This window comes from Loxodonta africana, chromosome 24, assembly GCF_030014295.1.
Source record: "Loxodonta africana isolate mLoxAfr1 chromosome 24, mLoxAfr1.hap2, whole genome shotgun sequence".
In the NCBI taxonomy this organism is placed as follows: Eukaryota; Metazoa; Chordata; class Mammalia; order Proboscidea; family Elephantidae; genus Loxodonta; species Loxodonta africana.
The window spans coordinates 7,773,995-7,794,012 of NC_087365.1; the positions used below are offsets into that span (position 1 = coordinate 7,773,995).

Sequence of the window (20,018 nt, forward strand, 5' to 3'; positions counted from 1 at the left end):
AGCCTCTATCAGGCACCAACCATAAACCACGCAGTAGGCCGGACACTTGGCCACCAGGTTGTTTAGCTGAACTGTTAACAACTCTCTGAGGATACCATCACCCCATTAACAGATGAGAACCCTGAGACTCACAGAGTATGTTACCTGCCCAGTCAATCAGTGAACAGATGACAGTGCCGGGGCTCACACCCATGTTTATCCACCTCAAGGCACAGGCTCCTTCCATGTCCACACCTTTAGGGACCCAAGGCCGTCACATCACATCAACCGGGACCTAACCATTCAACCACTACTTACTGTATGTGCTTTCCTTTATGGCAAATTCTTTGAGTGGGACTCCAAACTCACAGGGCAGGCGAAGGGCGAGGACTTTCTTCTGCATTTTAATAGATTTACGAACCAGGAAGATCTAGCAGAGAGAAAAGAAATTCAAGCTTAGGAAACATTGTGACTTCCATGACTGAACCCCCCGTCTTGACCAAATTGCATGGCTCAGCCGGAGCCTCGAATGCCAGAGAAAGCAGTCCTTAGAGACCACATCACAGGCTCCTTTCCTTGATAAGTGGCTCCCAAAGAATCCTACTTTCCCTTTGGCAGGACCTTCCCCAGGCGGCTAAGAACTCCCTCAGTGTGCCTAAGTGCACTCAGTTTGCTGTTTTACCACTCGTGTTGTATATTCTCTCCAGCCGAGTTTTACGTCAACACCTTCACTGATGAATACGTAAATTCTAAGCAACAGTAACATGCTGAATCGGAGGTGAGGAATTGGAAATTTCATTGGCTGACTTGGCTCGTAAAAAGAAAAGAAAAGAAAACAAAAACAAAACCCCACTGCCGTCCCATCAATTCTCACTCACAGCGACCCTACAGGACAGAGTAGGGTTTCCATAGGGTTTCCAAGGCTGTAATCTTCACAGAAGCAGACTGACGTATCTTTCTCCAGGTGCACTTAAAATCGGAATTTGAATCTGTTGCCAACAGTGAAAAAGCAGGCGGCTTTTCTTTCGATATTTAAATCCGGATTTCTAGCTTCTCTTGAAAAACAAGATAATCTGGCAAGACCAGGCCTCCACTCCAGAGCTGAGCAGGCTGCTCCGTCGGGGAGGTGGTGGGTATGCTCCGGGCTGTCCCTCTAGTCCTGACTCACCTCTTTCTGATAATTCCCTCCGGGTCCTAGTATGGTCTTCAGACGTGTACGCCTTAACCCAGTCCAACTCCCAGCGCTGATCTTGGCCTCCATTCTGACCTTCTTCCCTGCGGGGAGACCATGTCCTGCACAGGTCCAGGGTGCACGGTGCACGTGGACGACTCCAACGACGCCCCCTGGAGCGTGCAGCCTGGCCTTGTCCTGCTTCCCCTGCCACCTGACCCTTCTCCAAAGGTCCTGCCCCGTTTCTTTCACTCCTTCTGCTCTTTCCTCTACATTTAAACAACTTCCTCCCTGCTGCCCTGCTCTTCTTTTGTCCCCCTAATCTTTGCTCCTCTGTAAGTCCAGTTAATCCTTCCTAACCAGTTGCTGTCAAGTGAGTCTCGAGTCATGGCAACTCCACGTGTATCAGAGTGAACCTGTGCCCCACAGGGTTTTTAATGGCTAATTTTCCATAAGTAGATCATCAGGGCTTTCTTCTGAGATACCTCTGGGCAGACTCGATCCTCCAATCTTGCGGTTAGCAGCCAAGCACCTTGACCGTCTGCACGACCTAGGCAGTCCCATAGTTCCTGAGATACTTTTTATTTGGTGGTAGGAGGTTACGGGAACTGGGTGTCTGATAAGTAGTGAGACAGAAAGACCTTTGCGTTCTGTGTTATTTCCCAGCACCCATGGGGCTGTGTCCATGGAATTCCTCCAGTAGCCACTTCCAAGAGTCCATGTGTCCACAGGAGCCCTAAAACTGAAGATGTTTCTTAAATAGAAGCCTTATGAGCAGGCACCCAAAGCACTGCAAGGAGGTGCAGAGAAAGTCTCTTTTGCAAGCGGCATGTTCCCAAGCCTTGGACCAGGGGGAAGTACACCTTCTGGGCCTATTTCCTGAATGTCTGCAACCTTACTGTCTTAGATCAGGGGTCAGCAGACTATGGCCCACAGATCAACCCCATCCCACCTGCTTGTTTTTATAAATAAAGTTTTATTGGAGCACAACCACGCTCATTCATTTACCAGTTGCCTATGGCAGCTTTCACACTGCAGTGGCAGAGCTGAGTAGTTGTGAAAGAGAAAGCATGGCTGCAAAGCCCAAAATATTTACTATCTGGCCCTGTATAGAAAAACTTTGTGGACCCCTGCCTTAGGATGTAGATAATTAAGGGGGTGGCATCCCAAAGGCCAACTTTACTCATGGCACCAGGGTCAATCTGTCAAACCCCCTTCTTCACACACTCCCAGCACCTGTGTCTCCTCCTCTCCATCATTCCCACTTCTCCTTGCCTGTTGTGGCCTCTCCTGACCCTCGGTGCTCCTCTCCTCACCCTGCCCTCAGCCTGCCAGTCTCATCAGGTGGGCCCTGTCGAAGGATTGGGCAGGTGGATGGACAGTACCTCTGCCTGACTTGTCCCGACACAGGTCTCAGCAAGAATTGACATGCCCCACACTAGGGGAAGCGGACCAGGGAGGGGAGCTGTTGCCTAGCAATGTGATAACCTCCCTCTTCAGAATTTTCTGCAGAAATACAAGAGTGGACAACCCAACTGGCAGAAAGTAGGGGCCTCACAAGGGGATCCTGATCACACAGACTGAAACTAGAGGCGGCAACCCAACGTGCTGGCCAAGAATTCTCTGCAGAGAGGATCAAATGCTGTACCCAGTCGCCTTGAGCATGTTCCAACAGGGGGCTTAGTCCTGTCTGTTTCTGTCAGACAAGAAATAAAAAGAGAGACTCATCACCGAATTTATGTTAACGGTGGTGAAAAGGACAGCAACCAAGGTTGCACAAGATTAAAGAATGCCATCAAAGTCGCTGCACTATACATGTGGACATTGTCGAAAAGGCAAAGGTTTTGTTGCGTACATTTTCACTGCAGTTAAAAAAGGAAAATTTCTAATTCAAAACATGATAATAGGCTCTGCCTGCTAAGAAACTCAAAAGTTTATTTTTGTGCCAATTGTTACAACATTCCTCAGAATTTTCTCTTTGCTCCTCCATCTATCCTTTAGTTTCTATCTTCTGTCATGTGTTGTTATGAGTCTTACTTTATCTGGGACTTATTTTATTTATCCTTTTTGGAAAGTAGGCATTGTGCATAAGTGCTGTCCAGTAGAATTTTTTGCTATGATGGAAGTGTTCTGCTTTTTTGTGTCACCCAATACAGTAGCCACCAGCCACATGTGGCCTCTGAGCACTCACAATGTGGTTAGTATGACTGAGAAACTGAATGTTCAATTTTACTTAATTTTAATAAATTTACACTTAAATGGCCGCAATAATTTAATTAATTTAAATTTAAATATGGTAGCAAGTTGCTGCCATATTGGACTGATCAGGATATACCAACCATTAAATAAAAATCATCTGAGGAACTTCTATGGCGTCATGGAGTATTTTTGACAAGATGAAGCAGTGGTCTGGGGTAGATAGTAGCTGAAGAAACAGATCCAGAATTTGATCTAAGTGGAAAGCCATGAGAAAGCCCAAGAAAAAGAAGACTCCAAGGTTAGCCAGAGTAGACAAGTCTGTGGACACAGAACTTTTGAAGAGCTGGGTTCCAAGCTGGACAGCTGAGTCCTGGCAGGGCTTCTAGGCTCAGAATGAAAGGAAAGCGGCAGGGCAAGTGAGGACCTCAGCCCAAGCTCATCCTCAGGGGAGGTGGCAAGAGGTCCACGCAGGACCACGAACCAGCAGCCTGTCTTCATCACCCGAACGCCCCATTATCTTGCTGAGTCCTGGAGCTTCCAGGTAACCAAGGGGACGAGGACAGAAAGACAAACTGTGAAAGGTTCTGTTCCTGGGAGCTGCCTCCTCAGTTTCCAGAATTCTCTACATTGCAACCCAGGTACCAACTGGGAATTGTTACAGGCTGTGAAAAGTGTTCTGGAACTCCTCTCTCTACGGCAGCTGCAGCCCTGCCTGCCCCAGCCTGTTCCCCCGAGTCTTACCCCTGGAGGCTGGGACCGTAGGACCTGTGCTGCCTCCTCCTCGCTCAGACTCAGCTGCAGCCATATGGGGTGGGTGTGGAGAAGTCGGTCCAAGATGCTGAGCCTGCTGGACAAGCTGTCATAGCCTGAGTCCCGAGGACAGGCCTTCACATCTTCCTCCTCCTCGGAATAGCCATCACCCTTGTGTCTTACCATGCTAGGAGAGACAAAATTGGGTAGGGTTTAAACTACTGCATAGAATTTCGCCAGCAAGGAGACTATCCCCACAATCTTGTAGGCTAGACCTACCACAGCACATGTACCATTTTGTAATTATTGCCTTGTATGTCTTCCCCTCCAGACTGAAAACTTTTGACGACAGACATGATGTTTTAGTTTATTCTATGTCCCTGATATTAAGCACAGAACTTTGCACTCAACAGATCTGACTTTCTATTTCTAAACCTGTTTTCAAAACATTCTAAATAACCTAAATGCCTTTTAGTTAAGTCTTAAAACACTTCTTACTTTGAGGACAGAATCCTAAATGCTAAATTCCATATATGGTAACCTAATGAAGTCCTAGCATGTGTCATAAGCTTGGCCATGGCTCTGCTCTACAGGCATCACAGTTAAGACCCCCAGTCTCACACATACACACAGCCAGTTTGTTATCTGAATGAACTGGATTTCATTTTTTTCTCACACATCTAAGCATTTTTTAAATTATTACTAGTATCATTTATAATAAAACTTGACAATACAGTAGTGCTGAGTTATTGGTAAAATTAGATTGACATTATTCATCAGACACAAAAATTTAAACAACACAAATACTCATCAGTTAATGAATGGGTAAATAAAATGTGGTATATCCATACATAAATATTATTCAGTCATAAAAAGGAATGAAGTACATGCTACAACACGGATGAACGTTGGAAACATTATGCTAAGTGAAAGAACCCAGACACACAAAGCTACATGCCGTATGACCCCACTTACATGAAATGTTCAGAATAGGCAAATCCATAGAGATAGAAAGTAAATCAGTGGTTCCCTAGGGCTGGGGGTGGCTAGTGGCTACTTAATGGGTACAAGGTTTCTTTATGGGGTGATGTAAATGTCCTGGAATTAGATGGTGGTGATGGTTGCACAACGTTGCGAATATATTAAAACCACAGAATTGTACACTTTAAAAGTGCAAATTACATGGTACGGAAATTACATCTCAATAAAAAAAAGCCAAATTGACCTCCTTCATCACCTTCAGTATTAACACTAACCCTGTTAAAACCAGTCAAACCCAATCGCTGCTGAGTCAATTCCAACTCACGGGGATGCCACGTGCATCAGAATAGAACTGTGCTCTCTGAGGTTTCCAAAGGCTAATTTTTCGGAAGTAGGTCGCCAGGCCTATCTCTCGAGATGCCTCTGCCATTTGTACCACCCAGGTAGTATTTAATCTGTATCTTATACATGAGGACACCAAGGCCCAAGGAGTGATGGAGCTGTGCAGAGTTACAAACATCTGTGCAATGAGGTCCAGTGTCCACCCCACTCCGTGGGTAACAAGCAAGAGCGTGAACACAGGGTAGTATCTATGGGTGCCTGCTGTACTCCAGGCCCTTTGCAAACATTCTCTCATTTACTTCTCACGACAGCCCTGAAGGTAAGTACTATGATCCCAGTTTTAAAAACACAGATCAGGAGACTGGGACGATTAAGTAGCTCACTCAAGAACATGCTCCTGGCACCAGGGAAAGGGCTGATATTCCAACCTGAGGCCACTGAACTCCCGGGTCTCCTTCCCTCTCCTGCAGGCAGAATGCACACCCTGCCCGGATCTCACCAAGCAGGTCCTGGAGCAATGAGCGAGGACATCCCACCTGATCATTCATGCCCAGGGAGCATTCAAACATCTCAACCCGAAGCAACCCAAGTGTGTGGCCTTGAGGAAATCTTCAACACTGAGAAGGGTGGAGGATGAAACCAAATACAAGGAGAGAGTGGGGAAATTAAAAAAAAAAAGTGTGATTTTTCCATGGGGACAACTCCACCTATACAAGGTGGGACACCGTACAGAAAAGGCCAAGCACAGGGGGTCATTTTTGGGTGTGCATACTCAACGACAACACCCACAAATGACAGTGCGTGGGCTGGCTGGAGACCCATCCTATCTTATCCCCTCACTTTCTTGACTTTCTACAGAGTGGAAGAATCTGGTGCTTCCATTCAAGATTTATCTGTTATTTCCTCTCGAATATGTGAAAGTTTCCCTTTCCATCTGCTGCAAGTTTCCGGATGGAAGAGCCTGTGCCAAAAAGGCCATTTCTCCTCTGCAAATGCCATTCCAGGGCTTCTGGGTATTTGACGTGAATATTTGCAGCTATAAGAACAAACTCTTCAAAGTGAAGCTGCTGTTAAAATTCCTTCCATGTAAGGCCGAAGGGCAGACTTCAGACTAATGATTCTAAACTCTGGCTGCCCGTTAAAATCACTCAGGGAGATTAAAATGACTTTGATGGCCAGGGTGCACCAGAAATAAAATAAATCAGATACTCTGGGGAGGGACTCAGGCATCAGAATTGTTTTAAAGTTCCCCGGCAATCCCAAAGGGCAGCCAAGTGTGACAGCCACTGCTTTTGATCAAAACCAAAGCCAAACCCATTGCATTTAGTCAATTCCAACTCGCAGTGACCCTACAGGACAGAGAACTGCCTCATAGGGTTTCCAAGGCTGTAATCTTTATGGGGAGCCCTGGTGGAACAGTGGTTAAGACTTCAGCTGCTAACCAAAAAGCTGGCACAGTTTGAACGCATCAGCTGCTAGTTGGAAACCCAATGGGGCAGTTCTACCCTGCCCTATAGGGTCACTATGAGTCGCAATTGACTTGACAGAAAGAGGTTTGGTGTTTGGTTTTAATCTTTACGGAAACAGACAGCCACATCTTTCCCCTGCAGAGTGCGGCTGGTTCGAACCGCCAGCCTTTTGGTTAGCAGCCAAGCACTTAACCAGAGCCAGCAAGACTCCTTATTGTTTTGGATCAGTTTTTCCCAAAGTGAAGCCTGTGGAAGATTCACCCGGGTTCCTGGTGTCAGCCCCAGAAATTCTGCAGGTCTGGTGTGCAAGAGTTTCTGCATGTCTAACAAATTAATCCAATTAGTTGGGTCTTTTTGGGGGGCAGGAGGGAGATGGGTAACAATCCACTGAAAGAATCATCAGAACCTAAATAAAGAAACATTTCATTTCTGCCACCTCAGGTTGACAATGCCTTGCCAAGACCAAATCCTACCACCAATCTCTAACACGACAATCGTGACGCTGGTGTGTGCTCAGAGTAAATTTGCTGACACTTGTTCCTTCCTTAGAATGGTACATCCTGTGATCCCTCGGTTGTTTCAAGAAGTTAAAAAGCCTTTGTTCTGACACCTGAAAAAGCCAGGGCCCAAACAGGAAGGCAGTGAATAGGGTTCATGGGGCTTCAAAAAGGAGCAACCATCAATTAGACCTTATCTTTGTCAGTGACTAAGCCAACTCTTTTATTCAGTCATTTGTTTGAGGTTCACTGTATATTATTATGAAATGAACTGGGTTTTATCAGGGACAGCCATCAGGAAAAGGCTAATAAATAAAATATTGAACCCGTACTGGGAGCTGTTGGTGCCCCACCCAGGCCCCTTTTACCAGGCCAGGCGCCCATCCCCATGGGTATTGCTGCTCTGAGCTCACAGATGCCCCCCTTCTCCTGGAAATGCCTGGTGAAGCATTCCCCACTCTGGGGACAGACCCACTGCTAATGATGTACTGATACAGGGTGAGGCAACTCTGGGGTGCTAGTCACGCTTCAGAGCTCCCTGTGGGTCTGGGTTGAGGCTGGAGTCCAGCTGGGCCCACATCTTTGCCTGTTTCCTCTTCTGCCCCATCCTGCATCCCTCACTTCATTACAGGCTTCCCTTAGGTGTCCTCCCACAATGAATCCATGCACAAAAAAGAATCCAGGTTTCAAGCTCTGCTTCCAGGGAGGGAGCTCTAAGACAGAACTAGACGAGATTAATAAAAACTAGTGATTTCAGAAACAGACCTCTGCATGCAAACAGTTGAAAGGACAAAAAACGAGTGGCTTGTAAATGGTAAGCAAGTGTGATGTAATCCAGGAGATTCCAATGAAGGCTGGTCACAGGGGAGTAGCCAGAGTGCCAGCCTCAGGCTGGATGCCTGGTGCCCCTCTCCTGGCTCAGGCACGTGGGCCCTTGGTCAGGTTCCTTTCTGAGCTTCATTTTTCTAATCTGAAAATGGTGTATATCAATTCCTACCACCACTGTATAATAATTGATGCAGGTAAGAATCATTAATAGATGCTAAGGCTGGTAGATGAAAGGCTGTTAACCAGAAACAAACCAAACCCGTTGCAGTCGAGTCGATTTTGACTCACAGTGACCCTAAAGTACAGAGTAGAACTGCCCCATTGGGTTTCCAAGGAGCACCTGGTGGATCTGAACTGCCAACCTTTTGGTTAGCAACCATAGTAGATCTTAACCACTATGCCACCAGGGTTTTCAAAAGACTGTTAGGAACCAGGATATTCAGTCTTAAAATATTACCACAGAGCTGTTATTAATGATAAAGAGGGAAAGATACCACAACAATGGAGAACCTGGCAGACACCACCTCAGCCTCGTGATCGGTGTCAACACCACTAATAATGGCACCCCTGACATCACGTGATGCCTGGAAGGACACAGGAGCACCCACACGCGAGGAAATAACTGACAGATTCGGAGTGAGGGGCTTTCTGTGAAACCATCACCCTGAAAGTCTTCTAAATGTTAATGGACTGAAAAACCAAAAGGGAGAAAACAAAAAAGCGGTAGGATTGTTCCAGGTTAAAACGAATGATGAGACATGATAAGTACATTGAACACATGGACTTCGATCACATACTGCAACACAAAAAACATAATAAACATAATAATAAAGGACAATTGGGGACATTCAAGGAAGGGTGTATTTTATATGATATTGTATAAATGTTTAACTTTCTGAGTGTGATAGCTTTATTACAGTTATGCAAGAAATCCTGCGTTTAGAGCAAAGGGTCAAAGGTTTAAAACCGTCAAATGTTTCAGCTCACTAACACCATCAGCCTACCACCCCTCAAAAAAAAAAAAAAAAAAATATATACATACAGAAAAACAGATGTGGCAAAATTTTAACAACTTGTGAATTTAGGTAATTTTTCAACAATTGTGGATTATATCACAGTTGCTTATCTTTTATAAGCCACTCATCCTTTGAAGGGTATGAAAGCTCCATTGCACTATTCTTGCTACTATTCTGTAATGTGTGAATTTCTCAAAACAATAAACTAAAAGTTGCCATTGAGTCGACTCAACTCATGGCAGCCCCGCGTGTGTCAGTGCAGAATTGTGCTCCACAAGGTTTTCAACGGCTGATTTTTCAGAAGTAGGTCTCCATGCCTGTCTTGTGCGGCACCTCTGGGTGGACTCGAACCTCCAATCTTTTGGTTTGCAGTTGAGTGCTCTAACCATTTTTACCACCCAGAGATTCTTCTCAAAATAATAGGTTGGATAGACCAATGGAACAGAATTGAGAACCCAGAAGAAAATCCATCCAGCTATGGACAGCTGATTTTTGACAAAGACTCAAAGTCTATTAAGCGGGGAGAGATAATGGATCAAAGACCCAACGTTAAACCTAGAACTATGAAGTTAATGGAAAAAACAAACAAAAAACATAGGGACAAAGCCAGGGACCCAAACATAACTAAGGATGCACAGACAGCAGAAGATAAACTAGACGGCTGGAACCTACTAAAAATTAAACACTTACGCTTAACAATGACTTTACCAAAAGAGTGAAAAGAGGACCTAAGCACTGGGCAAAAATATTTGGCAACAACATATCTCATAAGGGTGTAATCTTTAAAATGTATAGAAAACTTTAACACCTCAACAACAAAAAGACAAACCCATTAAAAAATGGGCAAAGGACATGAACACAGTTTTCACCAAAGAGGACATTCAGGTGGCTGACAAACACATGAACAGATGCTTGCAATCACTAGCAATTACCCTTTGCCATCAAGTCAATTCCGACTCATAGCCACCCTATAGGACAGAGTAGAACTGCCCCATAGGGTTTCCAAGGAGCACCTGGTGAATTTGAACTGCCGACCATTTGGTTAGCAGCTGTAGCTCTTAACCACTACGCCACCAGGGTTTCCTACATAGGTATAAAAAAAACCAAACCCAGTGCCGTTGAGTCGATTCCAACTCATAGTGACCCTATGGGACAGAGGAGAACTGCCCCGTAGAGTTTCCAAGGAGTGCCTGGCGGATTCAAACTGCTGACCCTTTGGTTAGCAGCCATAGGACTTAACCACTATGCCACCAGGGTTTCCCCTACGTAGGTATAGTTGTGGATATTTCTACATATGTATTTATGTGTGCTACATGTATATTCCATCTATATAACAGAGCACATAAGGGACACAGCTGTGAAAACTTCTTAGACATAAGCAAACACTTTGCAGGACTGAGTTACTGGGCTTGCAGGCTAAGGACCATAGTCTTGGGGGACATCTAGGCCAATTAGACATAAAGATAATATCCTACATCTATATTGGTAAGTGGGTGTCTGGGGTCTTAAAGCTTGTGAGCAGCCATCTAAGACACAACTATTGGTCTCTTCCCATCTGGAGCAAAGAAGAATGAAGAAAACCAAAGACTCAAGGAAGCAATTAGTTTAAAAGACTAATGGCCCACATGAACCACAGCCCCCTCTAGCTTAAGACCAGAAAAACTAGATGGTGTTTGGCTACCATCACTGAACACTCTGACCAGGAACACAACAGAAGGTCCTGGTTAGCAAGGGAGAAAAATGTAGAACAGAAATCAAATTCCTAAAAAAAACCAGGCTTACTGGTCTGCTAGAAACTGGACGAACCCCCGAGACTATTGCCCTAAGACACCCTTCTGACTTGGATCTGAAGCTACCTTTCAGCCAAATAACCGACTGGCCTATAAAATAAACAATAACACCGTGAGGAATGTGCTCCTTAGAACTGTCAACTATATGTGACCGAAAGGGCAATATTTGCCCAAAAGCAAAGACACGAAGACGAGGATGGGCAGGGAAATGGGACGAATAGAAATGGGGAGCCCGGGGTGGAAATGGGGAGCCCGGGGTGGAAATGGGGAGCCCGGGGTGGAAATGGGGAGAGTATTGACATATTGTGGGAATTGCAACCAATGTTACGGAACAATTTGTGTATCAACTACTGAACGGGAACCTAATTTGCTGTGTAAACTTTCACCTAAAGCAAAATAAAATGTTCAAAAAAAATAACAGGTTGAAAGAAAAGTAATAATATCTTTCATTTCACGGGGTTTATATGAATATAAAGTTCACTTATTTATTCAACTAGTGTTTTTAAGCAATTACTATGTCCAAGTGTGCAGGCCTGCTGTTACGAGGAGATGGAGGTCAGGTGTGGGTTCAGGGTACTCCGTATGTGAAAACACTGGGCCAGCCACAGGACGCCCCCCAATCAGGAGCTTCTAGAGACAGAGAACAAACTCTCACTGGAAAACTCTCATCCTACCCCTGAGTCCACGCCAGTGGAACCCAGGCCTGCTGCACTAAAGCACTTACTGCTGGGGGGGGGGCCTCACCAGCACCAGCTGCTTCTGATCACGCCCGATTTAAGGCACTGAGGAGTGTGGAATGAAAGTGTCCTCCCCAGGAGCCAGGAGTTAGTCTGGGGAAGGTGCCACAAAAAGTGATTACAGAAAGTGCACTATAATATAGGACCCAGACCTAGTTTTATTAAAAATGATACAATCCAATTCATCTCAGAGGAAAAAGGATTGGCTGCAGAGCTTCCAAATAACACTCTTTCTTGTCCTAATCAAGAACCCCAGAGGACAGCGGGAGCCCTAACGGCTAGGGTCTAGGCAGCAGCGTGCTCAGAGAGGCCTCCTGGCCCTTCTCCAGGACATCATCCTCACTCCCCACCTTCATCCCAAACGCATATCTGAGGTACACACCTGGACTTCACAATCTAGTCCTTTTACCATGCATGAGATAAACAATTAAAAAAAAAAAAAAAAACAATTAGCAAGGCAAAAATATGTGACAATTTGATGGGAGGCTGTATATGCAGGAAAAAATGACCAAATCATTAAGTACAGGCAACAGCTTTGTAGATGTAAGAGCCCTAGTTTGGCTGTTATAAAGCAAAATGTCATTCAAGAAATCTAGACACAAAGCAAAATGCCAAATTCTTCCAAGTCCCTGCCACTGGGACTCCTGGTCTCAGTGCACATGCTGTGCCCTGGACGGTGCTGCCCTCTGAGTTAGGACATGGGGATAAAACCAACAGGGAAGCAAGCAGCCTCCCAACCATCTCCACGGTGTTAAAAACACACCTTCATCAAGCTGAGCAATTAGATTTTTTTTAAATGGACAATTTTTATCAACACGTATGATAAAATGTACCCTATTTCTTAAAAGTTGTTTCCATTAAATATTTAAAATACACTAAAAGTGTTCTTTTCTACACCAGACTGTCAGATCACATTCCAACTAAGATTAATTTAGTTTACAACTTTTGGAAGTCTCCCACAGAACGAATGGCGAGTTCTCTGTGGAACTGAATAAGGCTGCTGGCGACTCTGAGTTACATGGCAATTCCAAGGTTCCGGGGTTCTCTGTCCACCTTGTAGGTGTGTTTGCACGTATGAGTGAGTGTGCCTTAGCACAAGCACTATCACCGTGCAGTTAGGTAATCCACCTATCATTAAGCATGGCCAAAGCCAACTTTACATTTCAGCAAGGTGATCTGCTTTGCTTCTCGTACAAAGCGGCTGGGATCTCTAAACTGAGTCACGTGAGGACATTCAGGTGACTAGTCAGCAGGACTGGCTGTTACTGCCGTTAGCTGCTGTCGTGTTGGCCCTGAACTCATGGCCACCCCACACACAACAGAAAGAAATGCACTGCCCAGTCCTGTGCCATCCTCATGATCAGTTGTGGATTGGACACAGAGGGTTTTTTCACTGACGGATTTTTGGAAGCAGATCGCCAGGTCTTTCTTCCTCGTCGGTCTTCACCTAGAAGCTTTGGTGAAACCTGTTCAGAGTCACAGTAACATGCAAGCCTCCACTGGTGGCTGCATGAGGTCTAGCTGTAGGCAGGATTAGCACAACCGCTTAAAAGACAGCTTTTTCCCCACTCTCCAGCCGCTTGCTTGAGCCACCACCCTTGGTCTCCTGTATCAGGCTCTACAAAGGTGTGGAAGCCAACTGTCTTCTTGGAAGGCGTGTCCCTATGTTGCCTGCTCCTTCCCAGGCCAATGCTGGTGTTGGGTGAAGGCTGAGTCATCCACAAAGACGGCCTTAGCACGGGCTTTGGAAGGGTGAGTGGCAAGGTCCCACCTTCCCAGGCCCCACGGAGGTTCCCAGCAAGGGAATCCCTTGTAACAAACCCTGAGGGAAGACTCCATGTTTCTCCTGAAGCCTGCATGCTCGTTCCCAGAACTTTTCCAGACTTTTAAGAAAGCTAATAGTTTTTCTTGTTTTACACGGTAAGTGCTTACCAAATGGTTACGAAATGAATCGAGACAAGCAGAATGCTAACCTGGTCAATAAAATAAAAAAACGAGCACCACCAAACACAGAGCCCAGGGTTGTGCTTTGCTTTTGCCCGTGACTAATTAATTACAGGTTCAGACTCACCACCCTACTGGTCTCTCTAACATAATAGCTGAGTCTCGCTGCAAAGCTAAGAACCTCAATAACAAAACAAAAACAAAAACAAGACTCTATTCAGGGGCAGGCAGGCCAGATTAATTTGTAAACTTCTCAAAGGACTACTAAATACTGACAATTTTCCCCAAAGACTGGTGCATATACCAAGGTGATATTTGAAGGTATGTTTATAAAAAAAAAAAAATATATTATTTTATTTTTATTTTAAGATCAATAATTTTTTCTTAAAGTTTTGTCACTTGCTCCTTATTTTGACTATCACTTATGTTTACTGTATTTCCCGATTGTGGTAGAAATACTGAATTTACTTTTTAAGTAAATATATTTATGACAAAACAGGCATTGATTCAAAGAAACGTATTATGTAAATTAATTGTAAAGACAATACATCAGTAAGAAAAACACTGCAGCACAACAGATAATTAAAATTTGCACTAAAATTATTTGGATTAGAACATAAGAATATTTTTCCAGTACTTACATTTACAAAGGGAACCCTGGCGGCATAGTGTTTAAGTGCTACGGTTGCTAACCAAGAGGTCGGCAGTTCAAATCCACCAGACTCTCCCTGGAAACTCTATGGGGCAGCTCTACTCTGTCCTATAGGGTCACTGTGAGTCGGAATCGACTCAACGGCACTGGATGAAACGCATGGATGTTTACAAACCCGTCTGGGACTTGGCAGGGAAGATCATCCTCAAAAACGTATCTATTTGCATCGCTCAGCTCCTCCACAAGCTTTCCTGCTCCTGCGCCAGAGTCCAGGCTATTCCTGTATGTCCACTGCATGTCCAGGTCCTGCCTATGCGGAAAAACTGAGCTCAGGTCCTCACTGCCTCCCTGATCCCCACAGCTGCAAGTAACCGCTAGACCCGCTGACTCCTCCTGCTCCTCTGGCTTTGGGGACTTACCCAGTTTACTCTGCATGGTAGTCATTTGTACCCAGGCTTAATCTGTCTTCTATCCTGGCTTCAAGCCCAGTCCTTATTCAGGCCTGGCCCAGGACAGGCACTGATGAAACTCCTGCTCTAGGCTGATCAGGGGACTGGCAGGAAGGGGTGTACAGGCAGTGAGGTTCATTCCCAATGGGGGAAGACAAGGAGACGCTCAGCTGGCAGTGAGAGCGTGGGCTCTGGGCATCTCCACCAGCTTCCTTCTGGAGCTCCTGTGTTGTTGTTGTAAGGTGTCACTGAGTTGGCCCCTGACTCATGGTGATCCAACGCTGCCCAGTCTTGGGTCATCCCTGTGTGGATCTGACTGCTGTGATCCATAGGGTTTTCACTGGCTGGTTTTTGGAAGTAGATTGCCAGGCCTTTCTTCCTAGTCTGCCTTAATCTGGAAGCTCCAGTGAAGTCTGTTCAGCATCATAGCAACACCCAAGCCTTCACTGACAGGCAGGTAATGGCTGTGCTTGAGGTGCATTGGTTGGGAACTGAACCCAGGTCTTCTGCATGGAAGGTAAGAACTCTACCACTGATCCACCATTCCCCTCTGGGACTCCATGCACAACCTCTAATTCTGGCCTTCCCTCAGCCAGACACCAACAATAGAATCCAGCTGCTCAGTCCCAGTCTCAGGAGAAACAGGCTGCTTGTCTCTGTTTATCAGGAAGTAAGTAGTGAAAACCACTACAGCTACCCCGCGCCTCCTGGTCTTTGGACATCTCATGGGCTGGGGCAAGAAAGGAGGCAGCTCCACTCCTTCCAGAACAAATCTGAAGTTTCAGAAGTTCCGTTCTCACTCCTCCTAACTCCCATCATGGAGACCTCCGAAGCCTCCCCTCCAGTAGCAAGGGGTACGTGCTTTGGGTGGGTACAAAGTCAATGGCCAGTTTAAATCTAGAACTGCAATTCTAGGCCCACTGACACAGGACATTGGCTGTAAGTGCTTCACTCGGGGTCCCCAAATATAGGATACTATTGTATTTCCTCACTGGGAAGGAGATTTAGGATTCAAAAAAAGCAGCTGATCCAGCACAGGAGCAAGCAGAAGGGCTTGTAGATGGCACTGGGGGAAAGCTGCTATTGGTTAAGGTGGGCACGTTGAGTGAGGTCTGAAGAGACCCCAAGTGGAAACCCCACATACACTCCCATACGGGCTTCAGCATTCTGTTATCTGATGAGTTCTCATTTATCTGGACTCAGAGCCAGCCATTTTCCTGCCCATGTGAACAAGCGTGCCATTTTTTATGAAGATGCTCTTTTTTGTGAGGCACGTCACGGTCTCAGTGAGCTGGCTCCATTCCTAGCCCGCTCGGTCTCACGATACTCAGCAGTTTGGTTGGAAAAGCACTTACACACCCAAATCAAAGCCCTGGTGTTGGCTCCTCAAAACAGTGAAGTCTTGGCCTGTTACTTCATGTCATTTAATTCATTTCCCTGTGTTTAAAACAAGGATTTTTGTTAAAGAAAGGAATTTATTACTAAAACAAATAGAACCTGAAAACAACTTTTGATTAGAAGAGCATGGCAAGTTTTTGGAAGTAGGAGGAAAGATTGTGGTCAGTGGAATTTCCAGGATTTGTCTATTTTATTGTTCCCCGATTTTGAAATATTCAGGAACAAAGCAGGGTAATATGTGTCCATTCTACGACTGACAAAGACAATCCTATAAACAAAATCCCCAGTTTTATCAGTATTTAATGTGAGTTGGGGGATGGGTAAAGAACCCCAGAGCCTACAGGAGGAAGACACCCGGGGTGCTTGTAACTGAAGAGTTCTCCCACCCGCCATTGGGGCCTACTTCAGACTTGGACCCTCTACTCTCAGATGGAAAAAAGAAAAGCAGGCACTTCTCTGACAATTTGTGTGGAAATTTCCACGTGGGCCTCCTGGGTCTTGGGATGCCTCCCTTCCTTATTCTACCGTGTACAGCTTCAGCTGTGTATCCAGTCTGACAAAGCCTTTTCACAGGGTGGTGCCTGAAGCAGCTGCAATGGCAAGAAAGATGCTACCCAGGACATGGTACTGCTACAAGGGGCCAATGCGCCTGTCTTAAGAATTAAGGACCAGACAGAACTCTGATTCTGTGGCCACCACAGTCTTGTTCTTAGATCTGTAGATCCTTGTCCATGTATCAAAAGGAAAGCAAAACACACCACAAATGCCAAATGGTGGCCAAGTTGCCAGCTTGGTGGTTTAGTAGGGTTGAGTGGTGGAGAGGGTTAGCCATTGGTGGTTTCTGGAAATGTTAGTCGAAGAGGCCTCTTATGTAGAGAGTCAGGGAGGACGACAGCCCATACCAAACGGATCCACCTGATAAAAATTTCTGGCACAAGGATAAATTTTTTGATAAACACACAGCAAACAAAAAATTCCTAGAAAACCTTTCATTTAAAAATACCTAGTAGTTGATTTTCAAGGATTTTGTAGCACCTTCAGCCAGGAAAACATTTCTTTAGAACGTGTGATGCTGAATTAAATCCCTTGGGAAAAAACCCCACAGCCATCGAGTCAAGTCTGACTCATAGTGGCCCTGTAGGACAGAGTAGAATTGCCCCACAGTGTTTCTAAGGCTGTAACCTTGACAGGGAAACCCTGGTTGCATAGTGGTTAAGAGCTATGGCTGCTAACCAAAAGGTCAGCAGATTGAATCCACTATGCCCTCCTTGGGAACCCTATTGGGCAGTTCTACTCTGTCCTATAGGGTTGCTATGTGTTGGCATTAACTTGATGGCAACGGGTTTGGTTTTGTGTTTTCAGTCTTTACAGAAGCAGACTGCCACATCTTTATGCTGTGGAGTGGCTGGTGGGTTCAAACCACAAAGGGTTTCCAAGGAGCAGCTGGTGAATCTGAATAGCCAACCTTTTGGTTAGCAGCTGAGCTCTTAACCCCTGTGCCACCAAGGCTCCCAAGGCACCTTCCTCTACAATATTTAAGTTTGGGGAAGAAGGGAGGCCCAAAATAATTCTGGATACATGCAAGACCCTGGCTAACACAGTTTACAGCAGAGAAATGGTCAGATGAGCTGAGGAAAACTTTTACCCACCACCCATTGCCTCTGAGTTCATTCTGACTCATAGTGACCCTGTAGAGCAGAGGAGAACTACTCCATAGGGTTTCCAAGGAGTGGCTGGTGGATTCAAACTGCCAATCTTTTGGTTAGCAGCCAAGCTCTTAACCACAGTGCCACCAGGGCTCCACACAAGGTGGTGAAGTGGTGGGACAAAGGCCTAGGAGAAGGGATGTTCTTATCAGACATCACAGGCCCTCTAGTTAATCTTATTGAGGTCATATACTGGAAATTGACAGAATTGGGCCCATGCCCCATTTTCCGACTTGCTCTCTTTTATACACCACGTGTCATGGATTGAATTGTGTCCCCCCCAAAAATATGTGTCAAATTGGCTAGGCCATGATTCCTAGTATTGTGTGACTGTCCACCATTTTGTCATCTGATGTGATTTTCCTGTGTGTTGTAAATCCTACCTCTATGATGTTAATGAGGCAGGATCAGAGGCAGTTATATTAATGAGGCAGGACTCGATCTACAAGATTAGGTTGTGTTTTAAGGCAATTTCTTTTCAGATATAAAAGAGATGTGAGCAGAGAGACAGGGGGACCTCACACCACCAAGAAAGCAGTGCCAGGAGCAGAGCATGTCCTTTGGACCTGGGGTTCCTGCAGGGAGAAGCTCCTAGTCCAAGGGAAGATTGGTGATAAGGACCTTCCCCTAGAGTCAACAGAGAGAGCACCTTCCCCTGGAGCTGGCACCCTAAATTTGGGTTTCTAGCCTCCTAGACTGTGAGAGAAAAAACTTGTGTTTGTTAAAGCAATTCACCTGTAGTATTACTGTTATAGCAGCACTAGATAACTAAGACACCATGCTAAATGATTTTTCAATTTCTTGAGGCCTGTTTTGTCCTCTGAAACTCTGAGAGGAAAGAATCACTATATATTTTGAGTATGGGTTTTGTTCCTGTATGGCAAAAAGCTACTGCTTTTAGAGGAAGGAGGCCACAACTTCCTCAAAAAGGTTTCTAGAAGCACGTCACCTCCAAAGGAGGTCTTTTGTGGCAAACTTTTAGGACCTTCAATGATTTTTAAGCCTTTTTTTTTTTTTTTATACTGAGGACTAGGAGTGGAGAACAATGAAACGTGAACATAAGCGTGTCTGCTCCGGAGGCACTGCCATTTTCATGTGGGAGAAAGACGGGGCTTCTTTGCTTGTGAACTTCCTCTAGTTGCCTCTCCAGCTAGAGATGAAACAGCAGATATGGAGTCAACACTGGCATGGGCAATAATCTGTTCCCATAAATTTTTTTTTCATATAATTAAGAAATAGAAACAAAGCAACTGTTGTCCTGGTTGCCCCTGGCAATCACGCAGGGCAGGAAGGAGCCAGGCGGGTTCTGCAATCTCTGGGCCCCAGATGAACAGCAAGCATATTGCTCTGTGGAAAGGAAGCAAGCAATCTGCAACTCTTAATATTTAAGTGCTTCTGGCCACACTGCTTTTATTTCATAGCTTGACTAAATCACAATTGAATTACTAATTGAATAACTAAACAGATATTCTTGGCAGAATCAACTACCAATACAATATAGCAGGAAGGCAAAGCCTACAGAGTGTAACATTTACGGCTAACTCTAGAGTGTGGCACTGCTAAAATTACACGCGCTGAAGTTTAATGGCGCCATGGAAGCCAGGCACTAAACTGGAAGGTACAGCCCCCCTCAACCACGGCTCTCTGGTGGTACAATGGTTAAGCGCTCAGCTACTAAATGAAAAGTTGGTAGTTTGAATCTACCCATCAGCTCCATGGAAGAAAAGACCTAGTGACCTGCTCGCATAAAGATAACATCCTAGAAGACTCTATGGGGCAGTTTTACTCTATCGCATAGGGTCACTATGAGTCAGAATCTACTCAATGGCACCTACCAACAACAATGCCTTTCAACCAAAATGGAATCAGTTTCTAGGACACACTGTGTATTTCCAGGAGATGAAAACCGCTCTTGAAAGTCAGTTAAAAATCATGCACAATTTATCATTTAAATACATGAAAAAACAATGGAAGGATGCCCACCAAAACAAACAAAAAATCAACCAACCAACTAACCAACCAACCAAACAAAAGTAGTTACACACTAGGGGTGGGTTTATGGTGATTTTTATCTTTATTTCTTGCATTGTGCCTTTGCTAGCCCTGGTGG

General features: G+C 45.2%; 1 protein-coding gene across 8 annotated transcripts in view; it reads right to left on the minus strand.

The window, feature by feature from the left end:
- The window catches only part of RIN2 (Ras and Rab interactor 2), a 155,062-nt gene that overhangs the window by 38,144 nt on the left and 96,900 nt on the right, over nt 1-20,018 (minus strand). For 7 of the 8 annotated variants that reach the window (XR_010319204.1, XR_010319205.1, XM_023549986.2 and 4 more), the window contains 2 exons: nt 4,091-4,286; nt 298-409 (listed from right to left, as the gene is read on the minus strand). Coding sequence is in view for 6 of the 8 variants with exons in the window: in XM_023549986.2 (XP_023405754.1) it covers nt 298-409; nt 4,091-4,286 (308 nt within the window). In the remaining 2 variants the exon portion in view is untranslated. Of the gene's footprint in view, nt 1-297; nt 410-857; nt 1,255-4,090; nt 4,287-20,018 lie in introns of those variants that run through there. The other variant, XM_064275732.1, reaches the window with a different exon arrangement.